At 42.7% G+C, this 23,341-nt stretch overlaps 1 protein-coding gene across 1 annotated transcript in view; it reads left to right on the forward strand.

Moving 5' to 3' along the window:
• Positions 1-23,341, forward strand: part of skia (v-ski avian sarcoma viral oncogene homolog a) — a 77,150-nt gene that overhangs the window by 47,148 nt on the left and 6,661 nt on the right. The window contains exons 2-5 of the mRNA XM_084366656.1: positions 19,715-19,831; positions 21,286-21,401; positions 21,939-22,237; positions 22,368-22,696. Coding sequence (XP_084222782.1) covers positions 19,715-19,831; positions 21,286-21,401; positions 21,939-22,237; positions 22,368-22,696 — 861 coding nt within the window. The remainder of the gene's footprint in view (positions 1-19,714; positions 19,832-21,285; positions 21,402-21,938; positions 22,238-22,367; positions 22,697-23,341) is intronic.

The raw sequence follows: 23,341 nt of genomic DNA on the forward strand, positions 1-23,341 counted from the left end.
GGCACAGTGGAGACACAGTTAGTCCAGAAGTAAGGTAGTCAGCACATATTGGCACACAGAGGCACAGAAATGCATGTTGGCGCGCGCAAACACACATTTTTCACACTTCTCATGGCTAGTGTTGCCTGTCTGCAAACAGGCGAGGTGAGTCATTCGCAGTCTCTTTGCCCTTCTACTCATGCTGATGGCTTGTGTGTGTATGTGTGCGTTTTTGTGTGTGTGTGTGTGTGTGTGTGTGTGCAGCGCTCACCCACGCACGCACTCACACACACACTTCCATGGACACACATTCACACATTCTGAAAATCTAGCCAAATCCATGAGCAAACAGATGTCACTGCAACCGAAAAAACAACAACAGTGTACAGCTTTCTGGCAGGTCATAGGGATCTCTGCTCTCTAGTGTGTGTGTGTGTGTGTGTGTGTGTGTGTGTGTGTGTGTGTGTCAGGTGACTCAGGTCATAGAGGATCAGTCACACCGGGGTCTGCCTTGACTCTGTATCAACAGTTTAGTCTACACTTCTCCACAAAAAAAGCCATGGGTTTAGTGGTTGCCACGGTGATGGCTCTGGTTCTCCCGGCTGATTGGCTACCTCCATCATTCACTGCTGGTGAGCTGCAAGTGTTTCCTGCATCCATGGATGGCTGCCTTGACCTCAGTGACACAGCAGGCCTGGGCTGACTTTGGTCTACGCTGGTGAAATAAACTGATACTGCCTTTTTATTACTTTTTTATTTATTGTGCTTCTAAACAATATGTAGATCTTTTGTAAAACAAAATAGAGTTTGAGAAAAGAAGAAAAAAATCTATGATTCTCTCTTGATTACAAAAGTTCAAACAAGTGTAGAACATGACAGTAGTTCATTTCAATACAACTGAGAACATGACTGCCACAAATACGGATAAAAGCAAATAAGTTCAGTTCAAGTGAAATAATGAATTAATGGTTAATAAATTAATGTTGTTTTTAAAAGGATTTTGAAAACCCAGCAAGTTTTTCTTTAAATGATTCGAAAACACAGAGCTCACGCACCATCTATGGAGACCCACACCACTATATCTCATGTGAGCATTAACACAGTTTTAGACAGAAGCTGGAGGCAGGTCCCATGTTCTCACACACACTTGGGTTTTCCAGGTTGCTGTGGCAACAACAAGAGTTGAAGAATACACAGCAAGGTATTTCCAAGATCATTAATGTGTTTTGCACTCAACCTCCAAACTGGCTCTCCATTTAACTTTCATCACCTCCTAATAAAGCTTCACACCTAGAAGAAACAAAATGGTTCTACAAGGGTGCTTCAGTCAACAAAATGGCTTTGTAGGTGCAAATCACATCGACAGCTATAAATTCTTAAGATCAGTCTGGTCTAATTTGGATCTGTGGCCTTACTGGGATGTTTGAGAACTCCTGCTTCACTGCATACTATGAAGGTTTTGCTATGACTCACACATAAAGAACCGTCTTGTGGTACTTTATGAGAGGTGTGTAACGAAAAGAATCTTCGAAAGCGTCCAACCACACCTCGTTCCCCACATGGCTGCATTGCTTAAGAACATGTTTGCTGTGCAGCAGGTTCCCCTCAGGCACACACTGTAAAAACCAATCCTTTTTAATTAAGACTGATTCCAGTGAGTAAAGAAGAGCAACTGCTATCCCCACACGCAAACACACACACATAAATGCTCACACACAAAACCGCAACATCCTGTCATTTGTTTTGTCTTCCCTTTTCTTTTCCCTTCCCATCGTCTTTCTTTTTTTATACCTTTTCTGGTAGAGTTTTTCCTTCACAGTACTTGTTCTTGTTTTGTTGGAGTTGTATGTGCAGATGTGTTTGGGGTTGGAGACTAAATGACACACCGGAGCATAGAGAGTAGAGAATTATATGCAGTCAGAGCAAGAAGCGAAACCAAGATGGTCACATGACTGACCTGAAGAGTCTGACCTGAAGCTGCTCTCTGAATGACCCCACCTTTTAGTGGCCAGTTGGCCTCCCTGTGAGCCACATGGTTTTTTCTACACTTCCCTTTGTTTTTATACAGCGTCTTTGCTTTGCTCTCCCCCCTCCCTGGTGAGCCGTCAGGTCCAGAATGCGGCGGAACAACAAACCCAAATAGTGGCTATAAACTTCAGACTTGTTTATGGCATGGGTCTGCTTGCTCACCTCTTGGTGAACTCCTGCAACAGACACCACTGTCCCCTCTTGTTGGAGCATAGAACAACGTGACCCCAACTTCACCCTACCCAACCTGCCCTTTGGATGACTTCAATGGGACTGTAGTCCTTTTACTCTCATACAACTGCTGTCTATAGCAATACCATTCAACACTACTTTCTCCATGCCCCATTCCCCAGTTTACCACTTCATTTAATGCAGCTTATTTAATCAGCCTGTTGCCTGTGCAGTTTGAGTGATAAGTGATAAGGCCAACCATGTCAGTACAAGACACCATGAGTGTCAAGATTTCGATTCAATATTGAACATTTCTAAATGAACTGTTAACAAAAATCGACCTTAAAAACCAAAAGTCACATCGGATCGTAAATTAGTAGAATCATAACACACCTAATAGATGCTATTTTGCCAACTTTAAGGTACACCCAAGGCAAGGCCAAAAGACAAAATGTTATGGGGTGTTGTCAGCTGAATAAAAGCTGATCAGGTAAATTGTGGCGGTGTCTCATAATACGGAAGGCCTTGATGTGTTTGGATGGGCAGCAGTCCATATTTGACGCCACAAAGTTTGATTAACAGATCATGGGTGAGCGAGATGACTGGCATTGACGGGTATCATCCTGTTCTGTAAATTTTGCTGCCAAGATGTGGTGGCTGGCTCTAGGGAGGCACATCAATTGTGTGCGTTTTATGGCTGGAAGTAGGGCACTGATCCTGGCAGCAGAATGGTAGTCAGTGTTTTCCCATCCTACTACATTCAAAGGGAATTTTTCCTGGCATAATGAGGAAGAGAGGCTTGTTGGGTTCCTTTCCTATTGTTTTTCTGATGGGTGCGTAATGCTTTTCAGACACTTGTTATTGTCAGTGCAGATGGGAGACAGATGCAAGGAGAGAGTGTAAATGCAAATCCCAAATGCAATTACTTAACGAAGCATTGCTAGTAGCCATTTTCACGTGTTCTGCATTTGTTTTCCACAGTTGCTCAGCCGTCTGGATTCACTTACAAAGGTTTTAAGTTCACAATGCAGGGAGCAAACTGAAAAACATCAAAGTTAAACCCCCTGGACACCATTTACATTGGTGTATAAACTCTTTATCTTATGATCGCAATGTGCAAGATGCCATCAGTGCCATGATATAATGGTTGTCCAACACTCACTGACTTCATGTGGTGTTATCGGAAACCTTGTTTATGGATTGTTAAATTCCTGTAGTGGACAAGGGCTGCAAGTCAGCTGGCTAAACCAAAACATGCCCCACATTTCATTACCTACCACAACAATAAAGCAAGCTCTGACCAGACAATATTACTGTATTTTCTCACTCTCTCATAACACTCATCTATTAATGCTGATTCATGAGGTTCGACCTCAGTCGTGATCCACAGTTTTAATATTGCTTCCCTTCACCATTGATTGGAGGGGGTGGGGTTTAGGGTCTGTAGTTCTCCAAATGCCAAACCTAAACATCATCTCTGTCTTTTTTACCCTTCCCCTTGGCTCCATTAGGAAATGTGTGGTAATTGTCTCAGCTCCTCTTAGTTACTTAAAGTGTGTCAGTTTGGGTTGGCGTAAGGTTAGCTGTTGAGATTTTAATCTGCTCAGCGAGCCATCTGCCGCTGTGGTTGTGTTGCATATCTCAGGGATTAAATCAGAGGTTGTGCAGCACGTGAGACGTTCCTCATGCACACTGGCACACCCTCTATGACACACGCACTTGTCCAGCTGCAACAGAAACAAATGACATGTTCTATTGAGCAAATACTATCATCGGCAAGTATTGCCATTGAGCAGACATGAATGAGTATGGTTGGATAGGTCGCCAGTTTTGCCAGTCTGGTTCGGTGCACAAGCTTAAACTGGTTTTATTTTAACACAAATGGCATTTGTCAGGAGTAGGTGTAGCTGTAGCAGGAGCCTCGGAATAGCTTTTTGTAAGCTCAGTGCCACAGGGTGGTGCATCTCTATGTTTTGTTATGATGTACTAGAGTTGAGCTGTATATCTGTATACACAGATCAACTATACAACTCTAATCGATGTCCACAAGAGAGAGGTCTCATCAGTAACCCTTCAGTGCAGGTTATGCTACGTCTGATACCTCAGTTAGTTTGTATGAAGCCTTATTTTGATCATCTGTATCATTTTCAAATTAAAAGCCCTGTTGTGTTTTGGAAAGGAAAACCTAACAAGGATTTAATTGTGAAGCATTTTCAGGAAAGTGTTATGGAAAACTTATTGACTTGCAATGTTCCCATTCGCACTTGAAATTCACTTGGGAGTGGCTAAAGCATGTGTGACACCTAGTGGTAAAATTAGGTATTCGTTATTTGGTTTAATATCAAATCAGTTCGAAAAAGCCCAACCTGATGAATAAGTGCGCAAATGTTCAGCAATGCAAAAATGGAGAATGTGGGCCACTACCACTTTCCCTGCTGCTCAGATTGCTAAATGACTCTCCACTGCCCGCAGCTCCAGGCCCTGATTACCATTTTATTACGGCATGTCATTATTCTGATGCTATCAATGGAAATGAATTGGCTGACAATTGATTTACAATAACCCTCCCCTCCTCTACGCTAGCCCTCAGGGAGCCTCTGGTGCTCATTGATTGGTCCTCCTTTCCGCTCTGTCTGACTAGCTCTAACTAGGCTTTCACCTATCATACGCTATCCTACTTCAACATGACAGAGATCGAATTTACCACTGGAGTCATCTTTTTTAAGACACCTAGACAAATTGATATTGATACAAATTATGTGTCCTTTCCCATTTTAGGAATTAAATTGTTGTAAACTTTGATTCAAATGTTTAGATATACAGGATATGATAAGTACTTAGAACATCAACTTTCTTTTTGGCATATCACTATTTAGCACACTTGTGTAAGCCAAAGCATCAGCAGTCTGGTTGAGCTGGCATGTTTCTATGAGTTTGCGCGGCTGCTGGTAAAATTGTTCAACACACTGATTGGAGGGAGAAGGGGAAAAAAACTCCCAGCTGGCCGCAGGGCATGCAGAACATCATTAGTGCCAAGTGTCTGAAAGCTGTCGAAAACATTCCCATCACAGCGCAACTGGAGTGCTCACTAACAACCCAGACCATTATGCCTCCACTCCCTGAGTAAGCCACCAGACAGAGCCCTGCAGACATTGAGATGTGACTTCGGTGCATGCAGAATGTGTGCAGTGGCAGCCATTTTCTCTCACTTTAGTCGAGTGTGTCAGGAGTCTCTCACCTCAGGAAAAAGCATGTGACAGTTTCAGGACTGCCTGGACAGTTTTTTCCCCCTAAAATTCCTTTATGTATACAGCAGCAGATGGAGTTCACCCTGCTCTCTCTGCCCTGTCTCCCGTGGGATAAATCTTTCAAGTGTTAGCTGGAACTCCAGTCTGCTGGATAATGACATGTAATAGCCACAGTTTCCTGCTGCAGTATTACGGGAACATGGCTGTTCTTAAAGGTCCCCAGGACACACCACTTAGTCTGAGGAGGACATGACCTAATTTCTCACGCTGAAACACTTTTTTTTATCCAGCGTTTGCCAACCTCCTGTCTGGCAGACTTCCAGTTATGCACCTGTGTTTTATTTGTGTTTTGTCATGTTGGTTTTCTCGCAGTTTCTTCATCATTTTCAACACCATTTTTTTTTTCTCCATTTTATTTGTACTCTGTCATATTGCTTATTATCAGTTATCATTTTGATGTACCCATTCTGTTTACTCACTCTGTGATTATGTTTTGTTATCACATTTTTGCACCGATTCTGTTTTTTTTAATTTGTGCTCTCGACATCATTGAAAATGAGGGCTTGCCCTCAATGATTTTTCGAGATTTAAATAAAGGTTGAATGAATGAACATTACTCTTTTGTTTGGGCAGGTTAAGCCTGTCTGCCTTACCAGTGGGTTGGAAGTGAGATGTGAGCTGCTTTAAAACACAACAGGCTCAAGCAAATGCAATCTCTTCTATTATGAGTGGACCAGCAGTGATAATGTGAACAAAACAACAACCTTGAACCCTCTCATCTCCATACTATTAGATCTAGTCTAGAGGGTCTAGTAAAGAGTTTTGTAAAACACAAGAAATACATATCACCATACCAACACAAAGGTGATCATTCTGTATCTACCACAAATAATAAATACTGTCCAATGTTCATGGAAGAGATTTTCTGTAGCCTGCATAGATTTATATATGTAGCTACCATCTAGGCAGTATGTCAACTTTTACACAGTACACCTCATTCATTTCACCGCCCTTCCCCCTTGTTTTTCCCTGTCTCTCCACATAATAACACTTGGAGACCACAGCCTGCATCTCAGCAGCCAGCATGTGTAAGAGCTTGTTTCTCCATGTTAGATGATGGGCCCAGCGTGGTGCTCTAATTGACCCGCCATGTCTGCAAAAGCATTAGCGTGGCCATTCTTGGCCCACTTAATGCCCAACTACAACAAACACTACCATCAATAGATACAGCTGCCTTGTTATGCAGCATATAGGGAGCTGCTGTCTGCATGTAAGGACCCAGTGTGTTCAGTGGTTTGTCTAAAAAGCAGGCAGGCCCAGGCATCAGGGGCTGTCAGACAACGGCCTGGTCAGGAGATTGGTGGTGGCTAGACATGGTGTCTGAAACAGCTGACAGCCTGACCTAATCCTACCCCACAGACAGGAAGGAAAAGGAGTGTTGCCTCTGGCCATCTAAGCTGTGGTCCATGAAAGAGTAGTTGTTTTTTTTTTTTTTTTTACAGCGAGGGGTTAGTCACTGGACAAACAGTTGGAAGATTGGAAACAGCATGGCTAAAGGGATTTGTATGTTCTGCTCACATTCATCTATTTATCAGTTCTGATATTTTTGGATTAAAGCTAATTATAAAATGTATCATGAGCTGATTTAATTTCAAATATCCTGAAAAAATAATCTAAAATTTCCTCCAGAATCATATTGTTTTATGGGTGAAAGCAAGATTTAGACCACCTCTTAAGCTAAATATATTGTATGGACAACATCTTGCTCGCTCAGTTTTCAGCAATAGAATTAAGTGTACAAAACATACAGTGTGAACTGGCCACCTCTTAATCGTATTGAGGAACTGAATTCAGTGGTTATTTCAGAGAGATGTAGCCCCCATGTTCCCCTATTCAGTGCGTCTTCACATCCACTTATACCCAGTGGTTTCCCACAAGCTCCCACTCTAGATCACAAATCTCCAAAGCTTTAACCCTGCCTGCCTCTGGTCAAAATGCACAGGGCTCGATCATTTCTCACTCACTTTCACTGATGTTTGAGTCAACTCTTGAAAGTCTTAGCTATGGTGCCGAATGAAGTTTTACTTCTTAGATTGGAAACACTGCTAATTTCCACTAGAATTTCCACTACACCCATTCACTGTGTTTACAGTTAACACAAACTGTAAACACAGATACACATGGCACTGAACTGGGTAATCACATATATTTATTCATTCATTCTGAGCCAATGACCTCCCTTATTTACTGTGGCTCACCACTCCTCCAGGTGCTTGTGTTGACGGGAGTGGGATGTGGTTACAAGAGGACCCTTGCAGTCTCACACATTGTTGGATTCACACCTTCCATTATCCGCTAAAGCATCATATCACCTTCACTTTGTCGAGTGCTGGAGGCTTGTTTATGTTATCCACGATTCATTTACAGTTACTGAGGCACAGCAGACCACTCCATCTGCAAATTATCTCGAGAGACTTTCATTTATATTGTAGCTGTATAGTGGAAGCATTACCTGAGCTAAAAATTAGCTCTTACAAGTCCAGGCTGCATCCCATTCTGTTGCACTATAGACCTGGTTAATCCTACACTTTTTTTTATGTGTATTTGATCAATATACAATATAAATTACAGTCCTGAATAACTGTTTGAGTAGTCCTTTAATAATTAAGGACCTTTCTGTACAACAGGTTGTTTCAAGGTGGAGTATTTATGTCACTCAAGAAAAGGTTTTTGAGTTCTTGTCAACTAGCTATATTGCCAAATTAATCATGTTTAGTCATTAATAACTGTTTTAATGGTCTTGACATGAGCAGTCTGCTTCCATCACTGCTGATTCTTTGATGTCATTTGGTGTGTCCAAAACACCAAGACTGAAGTTTATGTAAAGTTTAAGAAATCATGATAGACTTTTTATTATTTATGATTTATTTGAGCCATAGTCAAAATGTGGTGTTGAACAATAGCACTATGTAGGGGAAACACTGCGTCTCACTCAGCAGATAATCTCTATACTGCCTGCAGGTTTCAGTGTCTCCCATGAGTCAGTATCTTTATCAACCCCCCTACTCACCCCTCCCAGCTATAGGTGTCAGTGAGATTGAGACAGAAAGGGCAAGAGAGAGGTTAAGACTGTAATTGGTGGTCTGTCCCAGTCCATGGTAGTGGAGGGCTCCAGGGATGAGGCTTTAGCAGCCGTAATGATGCCTGTAAGATGAGAGGGGATTTGACTGCAAGCCCCCACCTTTGCTTAAATCCCTCTCATCCTCCTCTCTGACAGGGGGATCCATGCACAGCAAACGGCATGCCCAAGGACGAGTCATGCACTCAGTGTGGCAAACCATTGTTAGCCATTTTTCTGTCCCATTTAAGAAGGTTTACCCAGACCTTTTTTTAACCCCCTATATGCAATAAACATGAATGGGTAACAGTTGTGGATGTGATTAAGGAACACAACTAATTCTGCATGTCAGATTTCAAATTGCAACCTGACGTTATTCCAGATAACCTAAACCTGTCCTAATCCTGTCAGATTAGTGAAAACTTCCTGGTGGAAGAGAGTGTGTTCAAAGGTTGTGGGGCAGGGAGGGTGTCTGGGAGCATTCTCTCATCTGTTTTGTTTGGGCTGTCCATCTCAGTGGTGTTAAGAAGGGTTGAGAGTTTGTTTTAGGTGCTGGGTTGTGATTTATCATTATGGGATGAAGCCTGTCTCTGCAGCTTCACTCTGCTGCTGTGAGCTCCTTTGATGTGTGGGAGTAGGCGGGTTTGCTTTTTTTGGTGTGTTTGCATTTGTGTGTATGTGTGTGTAAGTTAGTGTGACTTTGAACAAGCGTGCAAACACACACACACATATGTGTGTGCATGTTTGCACAGCGCTCTCGGCTAGGTTGTCACATGTTAAGGCATGTGCAGCAGTCTGGACTGGGGTACCCGAAGTGCCTGCTTGTGTTCCAGTGCCCCGTAAGTAATACTTGGTAATCAAACTGCCAGTGTGTGTATGTGCATGTGTGTGTGCGAGTTTGCCTCCTCCCTCCATGCCAGCTGGCAGCAGCGTCCATGCCAAACACACACACACACCCCCCACCCCCCAGTGCTGTTCATGTATTTGCTCAGCCATGCGACTTAACCCTTTCACAAGCAACCTCAACCTTAGGGCACGTTACACGGCAAGCAGAAATATGCCCTATGCCCTGCATTCCCCGATGCTACACGCACACACTCAAACACACACGCAGACAGATACACTCCTCCCCTCGTTACCCATAATTCACATCTGGCCTCCTTTAAAACAGGGCAGCTTTTTGCACCGATGCAAGGAAAAGAGCCATCAGCAGATTCCTCTGCACTGTAGCCTCCCTACAACCCTCATCCATCCAGAAATGCTATAAAATGCAGGAATTTTCATTTCTCCTCTGCTATTCCACAGTTCAGATGCCAAAGAAAATTCTGGCTTATCCTAGCCTTTGTCAATCAACCCAAATTATGGAAATAGTTGGTTAACTGTAAGGATTATACAGAGCGAACCACAATATGATTTTTAACTACTGATAACCACAAAAGGTTCAATAGAATTGATATTGGTCTTAAATACTACTACCAATTTTATACACTGTGCTTCCAGCCCATCTGTCTAGCATGTTAATGTTAGCATCTGATCCCTTTTAAAAACAGCAAAAGCCAAGGAAGGGATGGAAAACGAAAAGCTATGGAAAAGTCCAGCTGTATTTACTTCCCCTCCCCCATCTCCATCTTACATTTTTGAGCTTTCCATCACCTCGGTGGGCCGATCCCTGGCTCTCTCTGGCTGAGAAGAGCTGCTCTCTCATCATTCCCACGGAAAGAGTTGCCAAAGCAAATTTGGCGAGAGGAAATGGAGACCCTGCTCCCTTCCTAAACCTCCCCATCTCTTCCCTTTCCTTCTCTTTTTCTGTTTGTGTGTCTGTGTGTGTGCATTCATAGCTGTTCTGCATGGCCTCTAGGCAGCAATGGGAAGGCTTGCGGCACAAAAGGAGTCATCCGTTGCCTTCCCTCTCATTTTTCTTTCTCTCTCTCTTTTTCCATGCACATTACTGTTGTCATGTGAAACTTGTGAAACAACAATTTTGGTGATTTCCATGGTCTAACTTAAGTTAGACCATGCTCTCCATGGGGAGGAAAATTTGGTCACCCTTGTGGCCAGTGATACACATCACATAGACTTAATAGTGGTCTTGCTAAAAAAAAGGCTGCTTGCCTTCAAGACCTTTTGGTTTAATGGGAGAAATCATCTGTTTGTGTATCTGACTGTTACTCTCTATTCAGACTTGATCCTTGGCCATAAACTGTTTGGAATGTTGGCCCTCCTTTCCTTGGAGGTCAACAAGACTAATTTAGCTTCTTGTCCTTTTAGCTGTGATAACAGTAGCCTAGCTTAGAATTGTGTAGCTTAACATAGCTTGACTTAATGTGTAATGGCCTAGCATACCTAGCAGTTATGATAGTGGGTGTTAAGCTAATCGAGCATCTTCTCTACCATTTGAAGAACAAATATATGCAGAGGGTGAGGTGTCAATACTTGGTGCAACAAAGACAAACTGGTCAGTTCGGCCTGTAGTTAGACCTGTTCAACAGCTTACCATAGATCAGTCACCATATCAGATTTTCACGACATGATTATTGTGGCCAAAAGAATTTACAATAAAGATATTACCATCATATCTATCTAAAATGTACTGAATCCCCAAAACTCCCAAACTGAACGAGCTGACTTTTTTTCAGGTGCAGGTCATTACCTCCAACATGATTTTATGTATTACATGGCTGTAATAGCTGCACACTGTGGCAGTATGTAGCTAACTAGTTAATGCATCATTTTCTTCTTTTTTCCATTTATTGGCAGGTAGCAGCCAGGAACAATAAAAACAGAAATTATTTAAAAGGTGCTGGATTAGTTACACAATATTGTCATATGTGTATTATTAAAAGGATATTGATACTTCATTATTAATTATCAAGGTTATCGTCAGTTGAAATGTTGAAATGCATATACCAAAGACTCACCAAGGTTAATTTATTCTACATTTATTCATTTTAAAGCATAGGGTTATACAACTGAATGTAAGTTGTAGTGCCTTTATGGTACACAAGAAAAACTATTTTGTATTTAATAGTCAGCAGTGAATGTAAAGATATGCAGTAAAGGCATTTTTACAATCTTTTGACTTAAACGAAGACACTCATTTGTCTATCACTCTCTCTTGACACTTGTGAAAGAGGAGACCTCAGGAATAACAGCAGACCCACTGCTAGAAACAATTATCAAATGTAAATGTTGAAATAAAGAAAGACGACAGAGGATAAAGTCTATTTTGCACAGATCAGCAGTATCAATGCAAGCTGTTTTTTGCTTGGACTGTGGAAACAAAGTGTCTTTTTGTCTTCTTTTAAGTAGCAGGAGAATTTAGCTTCCCTCCTAAATGGATAAATGATGGGTTATTTGGGGGAGAGATGGTACAGACAGGTACTGCTGGGCCCCCCTGTCTATATACAGGTACCTGAGAGACTGAACATCTGCCGCTTGTCTGTACACACACATGCACATGCACATGCACACTGTCTTCGCCAGTTTTTGCCTGGCAGGTGTCTTCGCCTTCGAGCCCTAATACTGTTCTCCAACAAGCTTAACAAGTTAATACTTGCTCTTTATTATTCCAAACTTGAAGTGAATAAACACAGTTACTTATGTGCTGAGCAAAGGAGAAATTACTCTTCGCTAGATCAAAGTGAATATTAGATGAGGTCATTTAAAGTGTAGTCAGCAAACCAGTTCATCTTGAAGTCAGAACTGCGCCTGAGCAAGACTGAAAAGCAGAGTCTTGAATAATAAGATGAATCTGATCCTTTGCAGTGCAGCGCTGCAATAATTCGACTGTAACTATGTAAAGTGATTTTGCTATTTACTTCATTGAAGACAGAGGCCCTATTGTTCTCTGTGACTCCTCAGCCAAGGAGACGGTGGTGGGATGAACTAGTTGCCAAAATTGGAGCCCTGCGTGTGTGTGTAACCCACAAACACACAGTCGAGGAATCTCACTCGAGTGAGCAGCCGCGGCGCTCGCTGTATTTTTATCTTGTATGTTCATCTGGGTGTTGAACTGCACACACACGTTCACACACAAAGCTACGAGGAGAGGAGTAAGAGGCATTCTGAGTATGGAACGGTAATAAATATTCAACTCTCCAGACAAAACAGCTCATAACATGTTCATAAGAATTCAGCTTGTAGCAGACATAAAAGCTACTCAAACCTCAGGGGGAAGCCAAAGCGCCCCACACAGCTTGTTTGTTTGCTCCAATGAGTTCAACCTTGAACCTGTGTGTCCCAGGTCAGCCTCTTTTTTGCATAAACAGTAGAACGGCATGTTGTCTGACACCTGTTTGTTTTCCAGCGTATGTGGGGTTTTTGTGGCTGATGCTAAGCTCTTACGTTGCCTCCAGGAAGGGCCCCTCCCTTTTCACCACTTCGGGCCCCTCAGCAAGACATGCAGGGAGGCCAAAGTCAGGTCACAGGCAGGGTGCGGCTCCCTTCACTCTTCTGAGCGAAGAAAGAGCAAACAAAACAGGTTGTTTGCTCTTTCATCTTGGCCTAGTCTGTGGGGGATGTTGGGTTAGGCAACTTGTTTAGCACCATGTTTGTCTCTGACAGACGTGCAGTCTTGACACTGAGCCACATTGTGTGGTCAAAGCAGAAAAGATTACTTGCTAAAGGAAGAGGAAACAATGATTGGTGGCATTTTAAAAAAAATACCCAATTAAAAAGATATTATAGCAAATTAATATGGCACTGGATATCAATGTCAATGCTGTTAAATGAAATAGGTAAGATTTTTTTCTAAACCATTCTTTATTAACAAAAACATCCTGACTCAAGGCCCACTTGACAGCTTTCAAGGGTGTCCATGCATCTTCAAGTGAAAATTGCCAATAGAGTGTGACAGGGATGACAGGTTTTTGTAGGCTAACATGGAAGTTAGCATTGCGGTGGTTCGTTTGACAAAAAGATGGATTATTGCAGAAAATAAGCTCTGTGGCAAACACAAGTTTATGATACTTGTACTTCACACACAGATGAACAGCACTGATCCAGATCTTTCAAAGTTATCATTAGATATTTTTATTTGAGTATTACATGAGATTGTACTTAAAGGTCCGTCAGTCCTGGACACTTTGTTTACCCATGCTTCTGGAAGTTTCTGCCTAACTTATTTAGCTTGCTTTCTTTCTCTGCCACTGGAATCTTGCTTGTTTGTTGAGGACATCCTGTAATCTATGACACAGGAAACGCACTCAGACAGATAGACGAATAGATTGGGGTAGGGTGTGTGGGGTAGACGGCAAGAGGAGGGAGTGGTAGAAAATGAAACAAGGTGCCTGTATGGTTCTTGCATTAAAACTTTCCTAAGATGAGCTTCACCTCAACCCTTCTTCTACCAAAGTTTCTATCTTGCCTTTTTTTTTAAAAATCAAAGTAAAACTTAAAATAGAAAATAAACAAGGATATGTTGAACAGAAGCCTTAGGGCTCTACTCGATTCCACTCAGCGCGGCAGCCTGGCATGCATTTCCACCACAACTGGGCCACCCTCTTGAAGGTGTGTCTTAAACCCGCAGGACTATCAAAGAATCACGGCTAACAAAGCACCTCCACTAATTCAGTTACAAACACGTTTCATTTCCTAAAACTTCTTCACAGAAAATGCCCCCCATTATTAAGTCATTTAAAAGCTTTTATGATGAAGCAGCATTAGTGGAATCGTTGCATTTTCACCAGCAGTAAGTAAACATGACTCCTGAAACAGCTGAAAGCGAACACGACGAAACAGTAAAACCCAGCAGATGTTTGAAAGAACAAACAGGACGAGACATTCGGTTAGAAGCTACAAAAGTACTGAGAGCTGAACAGACTTAAAAACGTCTTTCTCTCAGGTTTCCTGCACAGAAATGAGTTGAGTATTGATTCTAGGTGGAGAGGTTGGTTGTTACAGGTCGGCCGCAGTCGCATAACATCACTTGGAGGCGGGCAGCGCAGCCCAGCTCAGCTCAACTCGGCGCAGTAAAACTCGTGATGGAAAAGCAAATTGCCGCAGCTCGGTTCGACTTGGTGCTGCCAAAAGTGCTGCAATAGTCTACCTTACTTCTACCTATCTTCCTTTTTTTGGCGGACTTTTCTCCAATCTACCATTTTCTACTTCAACCAACTACTTGGATGGAGTTTGCTCAGCAGAACAAAACCTCTCCTTGAACTCCCTCCAGACACACTCAGTTGTAGCCCAGTGTGACCTTTATTTCCTTTACTTGCGAACAGAAACAAACCCTTTGAATTTGTTACAAAATGTGAAACAGATTAAAGAACCCAGTATGTCTCCAGAAAGCACGGCTGATTCGGAACATTTCCTGCATTCATAACAGTTGTGCTTCCCCAAAGTGTCTAAGGGTCTTTTAAACAATTTCAGAATTTCTGCAACTTGGCGAGGAAACATTATTGAACTGTCTGAAGGTCAACACTGTGAAAATGTAACAACAGTTTTGGAAGTTTCATTTCCCCAGTTGTCTTTATAACGGCTTTCTATAATCTATGTGTACCTGCAGACTCCTCTTCAGATGGAAGTTCTTGTGGAAACATATCTTGAATTAGATCTTCCTGCTCTAGTTCCCGTTCTTTTGAGTGTCCTTATAATGAAAGACATGGGCGGGAATTTTTAGAATTGTTTTTTCTCTCCGTAAATTTAGAGTTATTGCAGCTGTATCAGAGCAATGTGATACAAAGAAACTTTCAAAAAGACTAAGTAAGAGCAAAAAAGAGCAGTTTCACTAAAGTACAAGCCTTAAGAAATGCTTTCCTGTGTATTGTTCAAAAAAGGCTTTTGTCTCACTGTGAGAAACACTACTGGCCTGCAGACAGAGGAAGTGCTCTGAAACTGAGGGTTTTAAGAGGCACAGACAGTCTTCAACCGAGAAGACTGTTATCACTCCACCCATCCTGTCTCTGCGCACACGCGCGCGCTCACACACACACACACACACACACACACACACACACACACACACACACACACACACAAACAGCCATACTAGCAGACATATATGCCTGCATCCTCTTGCCCAGACACGTGCTTACACATGAGCCCCTGCATGGGGCCCCCTATGGCAGCTGAGACGAGCCTGCCACTCTCACTATTTCCACATATGCTGCCCCATGACTTGAGGCTTTGTGAGTTTCTCATGCAGGGGTTATTCCTAGCTGCCATGTGTGAAGTAAGGGGCTGTAAATTAGCATTTGACAGATATGAGCTTCAAAGGTCCAGCACTGATATTTTGTGCCATTCATTGGCTAATATCACATGGTTAACTTGACTCAATTCTACTTGCTTCTTTTTTCTTTTTACATTACATACTTATTTTGGCATTGACACAACTCATACCTCATACCTAAATGACCGATTAGGTCGATTGTCAGTGACTCCATCAGTGTCAGTTGTCATTGAATCTCTGTCTCAAGACCAAAGTGAAGCTTCTGTGTATTGTTTCCCAACTGCTGGAAAAATGAAGAGGGCATGGTGCTGCTACCCAGCTAAAATGAGAGGCTACTATCTGCAGTGGAGAGTAAAGCAGGGTAAAGTACCCGATACAGAAAGAGAAGACACCATAGAGCACTGCAATTTAAAAAAAGTATTATTTCACTTTTAACAAAGGCCAATGTCATCTCTCAGATATCAGTGTAATACTAGTTCATTGATATTATGAGGTATCATGTTCTCAGTGTGAGGTGTTAGAGCTGAGAACATAGACGGTGCAGTCTGGGCACGTCTAACACACACCTCAGCTAATCGGAAAGCCTTATTTTAGAAGTGTGACATCCTGTCTATGCTGTGTAATCCACACGGGATCATAAAGGGAGTGGATTGCAAAGTGCATGGTGGATGTATGCACACACACGTATTTTTGTGTGTCTTTGAAGTTAGCCCAGGTCTATCACCTGCTGTAAGTCAGAGACTTATCAGGAGAGCACTGTCAGGTTTCCAATAAAAGTGTCTCACTCTCTGTGCCCTCAGTCTGAGTGTATGTGTGTGAATGTGCACGTGTCCATTAGAGGAGGATTTCTCACATTTTCACACACTCTGACCCCCATTTGATAATGTTTAATCCCAGGAACACATGTAAGAATATATCATGCAGCCCTAATGAGATCATTTCAAGTGAAGCAAATTATAGTGAAATTACACTACCACTCCGTTTTGCACTGGATCACCTGAAAGCAGCCGAGCGGACCTGCTGCCCAGGACATCACAAAGCCGCTTTTTTTAAAATAGGAATTCCCACCCTGGCTGTCTGTTTGCCTCATTTGTCATAGTCCCACTGTTCAGTAATCTAGACATGCAGATTTCTCCCTCCCTCTAGCCCCCACCGCTGAGCCCCATGAGCTCAGCTGCCAATTGTTTACCCCCCCCCACCCCCACGCTCTCCTCCGTCCAAGATTACCAGGGCCGGATCTCGCCCTGATGGAAAGCCGTGGCGTTGGCAACCGGTAATCCACGAGACGAGGACTGGCACGTGGCACAGAGACTTTGCCCAGAGGCAACACAGTGTGTGTGTATGTGTGTGATCAGCCACTCTCTGGGCTGAACCACGAGCACTAGCCTCTTGCCTCTAGCCGCGCTTTACTGCCCTGATATGTAGGACATATTGCTTTATCTCTAGATAACCCACAAACCTACCAACCACAGCCAGGGCTGCGCTGCACTATAGTAGTCCCTGTCCTCTGTGCTAGATACAACCACCTCAACACTTTTGCCCCTAAAATGCACTGGACTCTAAAAGAAACAATAGCACATAATCTTTGCTCATTGAAACCTTCTTAATACTAGTAAAAAAGTATATGTATTCATATTTTAGCTACAGTGCAGTGAATCTATCCATTGAATGCATCAAGTGACTTATTTCATGAAATGTAAGTAATTAGAAGGACCTGAACCGAAATGAAATAACAGCTCAGTGTTGACACTTACTATTCAGATATATTCTATACAAAGAGGTAGACACAAATACTTCCTTAGTTTGAGCTCTCAGAAAAATAGCTCTGCAAAAACAGTTGCACTACCATACCAGAAAAAAAGAAATATTGTTGGTTCATGCAAGCACCCTGATGTCGTTATGGAAAGTCATTGAAAGCCATGGAGTCGTACATCAGTGCTGTGGTGGATCGAGGACAGCTGTCACGTCGGCAGACCTCGGCGGTATTTGTTCGTCTAGCCACGCTACTTTCCTGTGAGAGCAGCTCTGATTACACAGACATGTGGCATAGCATGACACACTGCCAGCATGGGCGAGAGAGGCAGAGGGACTGAGAGAAAGAGAGAGAGAATCTAACCCCATTACAAATGACCACCTGTTGACACTACGAAGGGCTGTGTGTGTGCGAGTGTTTGTGTGTGCCTGTGCAAGTGTGCAGTGTGTTCTGCCCACTCCTGCACACTGATGCAGATTCCTGAGGGAGATCCTCAGAGACAGAAAATAAGCGAGAGCACCATGAAGTGAAGCAGGGAGATGGAGAGAGAGAGAACTGTATGAGTGGATACATCCCCTCCAGAAATATTGATGGTCTGACAGAGCCAGCCCAGATCTGCATTACATGTGTGACCTCCTCTCCAACACATGACCTCAGAAAACTGACAAAGAGTGAAAAACACACATGTATGATAATTTCACTGTTGTAGGAAGAGGCTGAACTTTTCAGTAGTCGGTGAGAATCATTTTGCTGTCCTCCACTGCTGAACAGTGCCAAATCACTACCAGCAATTTCAAAAGACTTATTTTAAAGGAGGTTTTTTTGTATGCACAATTAATCAAAATATTATCACACTCCAAGTTGATCAAGGTCCATAGATACAGTGTGTGACAAAACAGCGTTATAATGAGGTACTGCGGTGCTGCCGAGATATCTGACCCACAAATCTTGTCCTCCAGTATAATAAAACACGTTTGGCTGGTACCAACAAACGTCACATCGTCATGATTTTAATAGTTTTGTCAGTAAAAATTTTAATTGTGATACAATATATCGCAGTGGCAATATCTGTCAAAATAATAGCAATATGATATTTTTTAACATATCATGCAGCCCTTTACACTAATATTACATACTCAACAAAATGTCCTTTGTTGTTTTAGGGGTATACTTTCTCCTTAAGATGAACTGTTTTTATTTTATTTTTAATCTCCATTTTCAATTACAAGCCCACATAAGACCCACACAGAGTAGTACAGAATCTTGTCAATTGAATAATTCTTTTTCTGCTGTGTTTCATGAGCTGTTTAATCCGTCTTCCACCAGCTTTGGCTTTGGCTAAAATTAGAGAAAAGATAGCATTAAAAATTGTCCACAAATGTGTTAGATTTGGATTTTTAATTTTTTGCAAAGCTGAAAGCACTGAGAATTGCATTGCAATTCCTGTTAGATTGTGTGTGTGTGTGTGTGTGTGTGTGTGTGTGTGTGTGTGTGTGTGTGTGGCAGCTAGTGACAGCCACAGCTTGGACAGGCTGAGGTCATAGCCACTAAGCCAGCCAAATGGGGGAAAGAGAAACAAACCCTTACTTGTCTGTCTGTATGGGTGTATCTGTGTATAATAGACAGATACACGCGCACACGCACACTGACACACACTGCCCCAGTCACCTCTAACCACGAGCAAACACACCTAGCTGTATTGGTTTCTGTGTGTGACAAGTGTGTGCCAAAGCCTGGACTGAGTGTGTGCGTACGAGTGCAACTTGGCAACCCTAAAGCAACGTCCCCCCGCCATACGACGATACACACAAAGTCAACACCAGACTGTCATTTAAACACACTCATTCCTCCAGCTATCAGACACCTCTGCTGGCACTCACCTATCAGGCTTCCGTACACACACACACACACACACACACACACACACACACACACACACACACACACACACACAGTTATCGGTCTGTCTGACACTATTGGGTGCATTCTCAGTTCACTGACATTTCAGTGTGACAGCTCTTAGTGGTGCATTTACATCACATGGGAAAAATAATCGACTCAGATGTGTTTGCACATTCAAACCTGTTTGTACACCGAGCGCTGTGTGCCGTTCAAGAGTTTGTTTTAGCATGTATGTCTTTGTAGGAAAACATTTCAATATGATCAATGAGTAAAATGCTGACATGTTTCACTTATATAAGCTTTCTTGCATTTTAAAGCTTAAAACAAATGTCCTTCTCTTCTTCCAGGTGTCTGATCCCATCCCGTTCAAAAAGTCCAAACATGAAGACTTCCCATCGCAATCCCCGCTGGCTGACAAAGAGAAGCAGCACGACTGGCTACAGTCCCTGTCCGCCTCCAACAAGGTTGGTGCCGCTAAGCTCAGGAAGGAGATGTTGTCTTTGATGATAATGATGCACGGTGCTTGAGATGAAATGTCATGTAATATTATCTAGAAGTTTTCGGATGAGGCTAGCGCTTAAATTTAGATTTGGCAAGCGGTGCTAACAGAGGGCGTAACTGTAGATGCCACGAGCCCCAAGGATTCACTTACTGAGATAGAGCAGTGTTTGAGAGAGCAGTGTAAGAGAATATAACCAAAATATAATGATGGATGTCCCCTGTGAAGATCAATATTCCTTAAAAAAAATCTGCCATGGAGATATGGTGAGAATGGAGGTATACTTTAACAGCCGACCCTTCTTCAATCACTGCTCTACATGGAAGAATTGCAACATTCACTACAACCTAATGCACTCTGTAACACTACTACTATTATTATACCATATGATACCATATATACTACCATATATTATTCCATACCACTCCCACTCATATTTATGATCAGAAATAAAGCCCAGAAATATTCAATGATCTATATTTTTGCATTATATGAATATCCCATTGACATGACATAAGAGTTGTGGTTTACTGGTTTGTAAGGCTGTTCTGCTTGTTCTTATACTTGTATTAACCCACTTAGTCATTATATGCACATTACTGATGATTATTTATCAAAAATCTTATTGTGTTAATATTTTGTGAAGGTTGTGTCATCCCCACAATATTGTCACAATATTGATATTGAGGTATTTGGTAAAAAAAAAAAATGTCTGTGGAGTCTGTCGCACCAGTCCTAGCATTTATGAAGTGTTGTCAAGGAGATTTCAAAATATTGAGAGATATATATCATGTACAAGAAAAGCCTAAAAAGTCTCAATATCATTTGAAGTCCATATTGACCAGCCCTGCGCTGACATTTAACAACAAAACGCAGCTAAATTCATGATATAGAATTACATCTCTCCACCAATATCCAGCTCCAAAGACCAGGTGACAGCTGAGGCAGGTTGAAGGAAAGCAGATGTCGAAATCTTTTAATTATAAAACAAATTCAGTCAGTACGCTGAAATCATGGATTAGAGTTAAGCTAACCCTACACTAGGGCTGTGTAACAAAGCTCAATACTTTCCCCTCAAATATGTGTCCATAGTACAAAGTATCAAAACTGTCAGCTACTGAAAGTAGGCATTGAATGTCTCATTCGATTTATAACATGATATCTAACATTTGGATCTAAATCCAAATGTTTTCCAACCTTAGACAGTATTTTAAATAGGCAAAGTATATAGATAACGTTTAAGATTTGAGACATTTTGTGTAGAATCACATGTTTATGTTTCCCAAATAGGCTAAAGTAGCAGCCTCAACTGTATACAACAATGGAGAAACTGCTATTGAGCTCCCGGAATGTACCATCTGTAAATGAATTTGAATGTATTTCTTGTGATTAAAAGTATTTCCACTGTCTTTTTTTTAGGGGCTTAACTGCATTCAACCCAGGCAGAGGCCATCAGCTTTCAGACCCTGGTCCCCCCACATCTCTGCTGGTGATAAGGAGCCCACCAGTCACCCCCTGGCCCTGCTGAGAGACAGGTGAGCCTAGTACAACGCAGGACAGCCGCGTCCAAAATGGAAGACACTTTCACGATACTCACTTCAAAAGAAATGAATACCAAACAATAAAATATCTGGGCTGTGAGAGATGACAGCCATTTTGTTCAGCTGGATCTGATGAGCTCCCAGCATGCTCTCTCACTTGTCTGGGTAGGCTGGTGTCAGAGGGGTCAAGTCTGACTGTACCACTGCCTCCCACACGCCCCCATTCACACACATTTGACACACACACATGCTGTGGGCACCCACTTGGCATGGTGATGCCAGTGCAGGCTGCACCATATCACAGTTGATCTGGCCCAGTTTCTCTTAAAGTGGGAGGAAAGAGCTGCGGGCTCTTTATTTGAATGTTTCTCTACCCTCGTTGGCAGGGGCTGTTAAAATGGGATCATACAATATGGTGCTGGCTATGTTAACTTACATACAGAATTCAGCTCTTTGAGCTGAGTAACCTTGATTTAAGTTATTATAAGTAAACATCATGACACACAGCTAACATGTCTGGTTTCCTCTTAGCTTCTACAACTACAAGAGCCTGGAGAAAGCTGTGGCCCCCAATGTTGCCCTCACACCGCTGCCCCTGGGGAAGGTTGGTCCCATGTCCCCTTCAGTACCCAGCACCTCCCACCCAAGTGGAGGTGAACCCCCAGGTGAGGGCGCCAACTCAAGGCCGCGCAAGAGAAGAGCCACAGGGGAGCTCCCGCCCCCAACGCCGGAGGTCCCCTGCCCTCCGTCCTCAGCTGCCAGCAAGCCACCACCACCTCAGGAAGACAAAGACTCTGAGGTGGAGATCGAAGTGGAGAGCCGTGACGAATGTAAGCAAAGAACACAATAAAAGGCTCAACTGGCTAGCTAATTTTTGCCAAGATTTGACATGATTAACCGACTCACATTTCAGCTTTTCCACAATCCTCACCGTCTTGTGCCTCTGCTCTCTCCCAACAGTCACTTCGTCCCTGTCCTCCCTGTCGTCACCATCTTTCACTTCATCCAGCAGCTCAGCCAAGGACTTGAGCTCGCCAGGCGCTCAAGGGCCCATCTGCACCATAACGTCGGCCGAGGTCACCGCACCTGCAGCAGCACCCGTCGCAGCCCCTGTGACCCCTCCAGAACTGGGGCTGGAATCAGAGCTCGAGAGCCTGAGACAGGCGCTGGACAGTGGGCTGGACTCCAAAGAGTCAAAGGAGAAGTTTCTGCACGAGATTGTTAAGATGAGAGTGAAGCAGGAAGAGAAGTTGGGATCTGCTCTGCAGGCCAAACGCAGCCTCCAGCAGGTACGGTTCCGTCCAAATCACTGACTTGACAGGTCTGACACTTGACTTACCTGAAACTTGACCTGACTTGTCTTAATTTTGACCATGTAACATGTGGGGTCCTCAAAATTACCAGCAATTAAAGGAAAAGCAAACAGGGTTTGAAACCTGAAAGAATAATGCCATGCCATTAATGTTTTCAGAGACCAGAAAGAGCATTTTGACTTGTTATCTGACTTGACGTGGACCTGCCTTCAAGGACTTGAGACTAAACTGATTTGAGACTTGGCTTGAACTTTCCGTGACTTGAGATATGACTTGGAGTTTTTTTCATTTACTTAAAACATTATGACCTGACTTGGACTCACCAAGATTGAATTTGAGATTTTGGCAAGTCTTTTGGTCTTTACAGACTCAAGACTTGATTCTCTTAGCTGACCTGACACCTGAGTTAGACTTGGACAGTTACCATCATTAATAAATAGTACATTTACAGTTAATTAAACTTGAGACCAACATTTCGAAAGTCTTTGCAATGATCATACCACATGTAGAAGCAAACAGCTTCAAACTAACTGCTCTACATGAACCTTGGTGTCATTCAAGGCCACCAACCAGTCAGATGTGTCAGCTGTGATTGTCTGTTTGGCAAATAATTAAACAGGA

Source organism: Pagrus pagrus, assembly GCF_965226575.1.
Source record: "Pagrus pagrus genome assembly, chromosome: 11".
Taxonomy (NCBI): Eukaryota; Metazoa; Chordata; class Actinopteri; order Spariformes; family Sparidae; genus Pagrus; species Pagrus pagrus.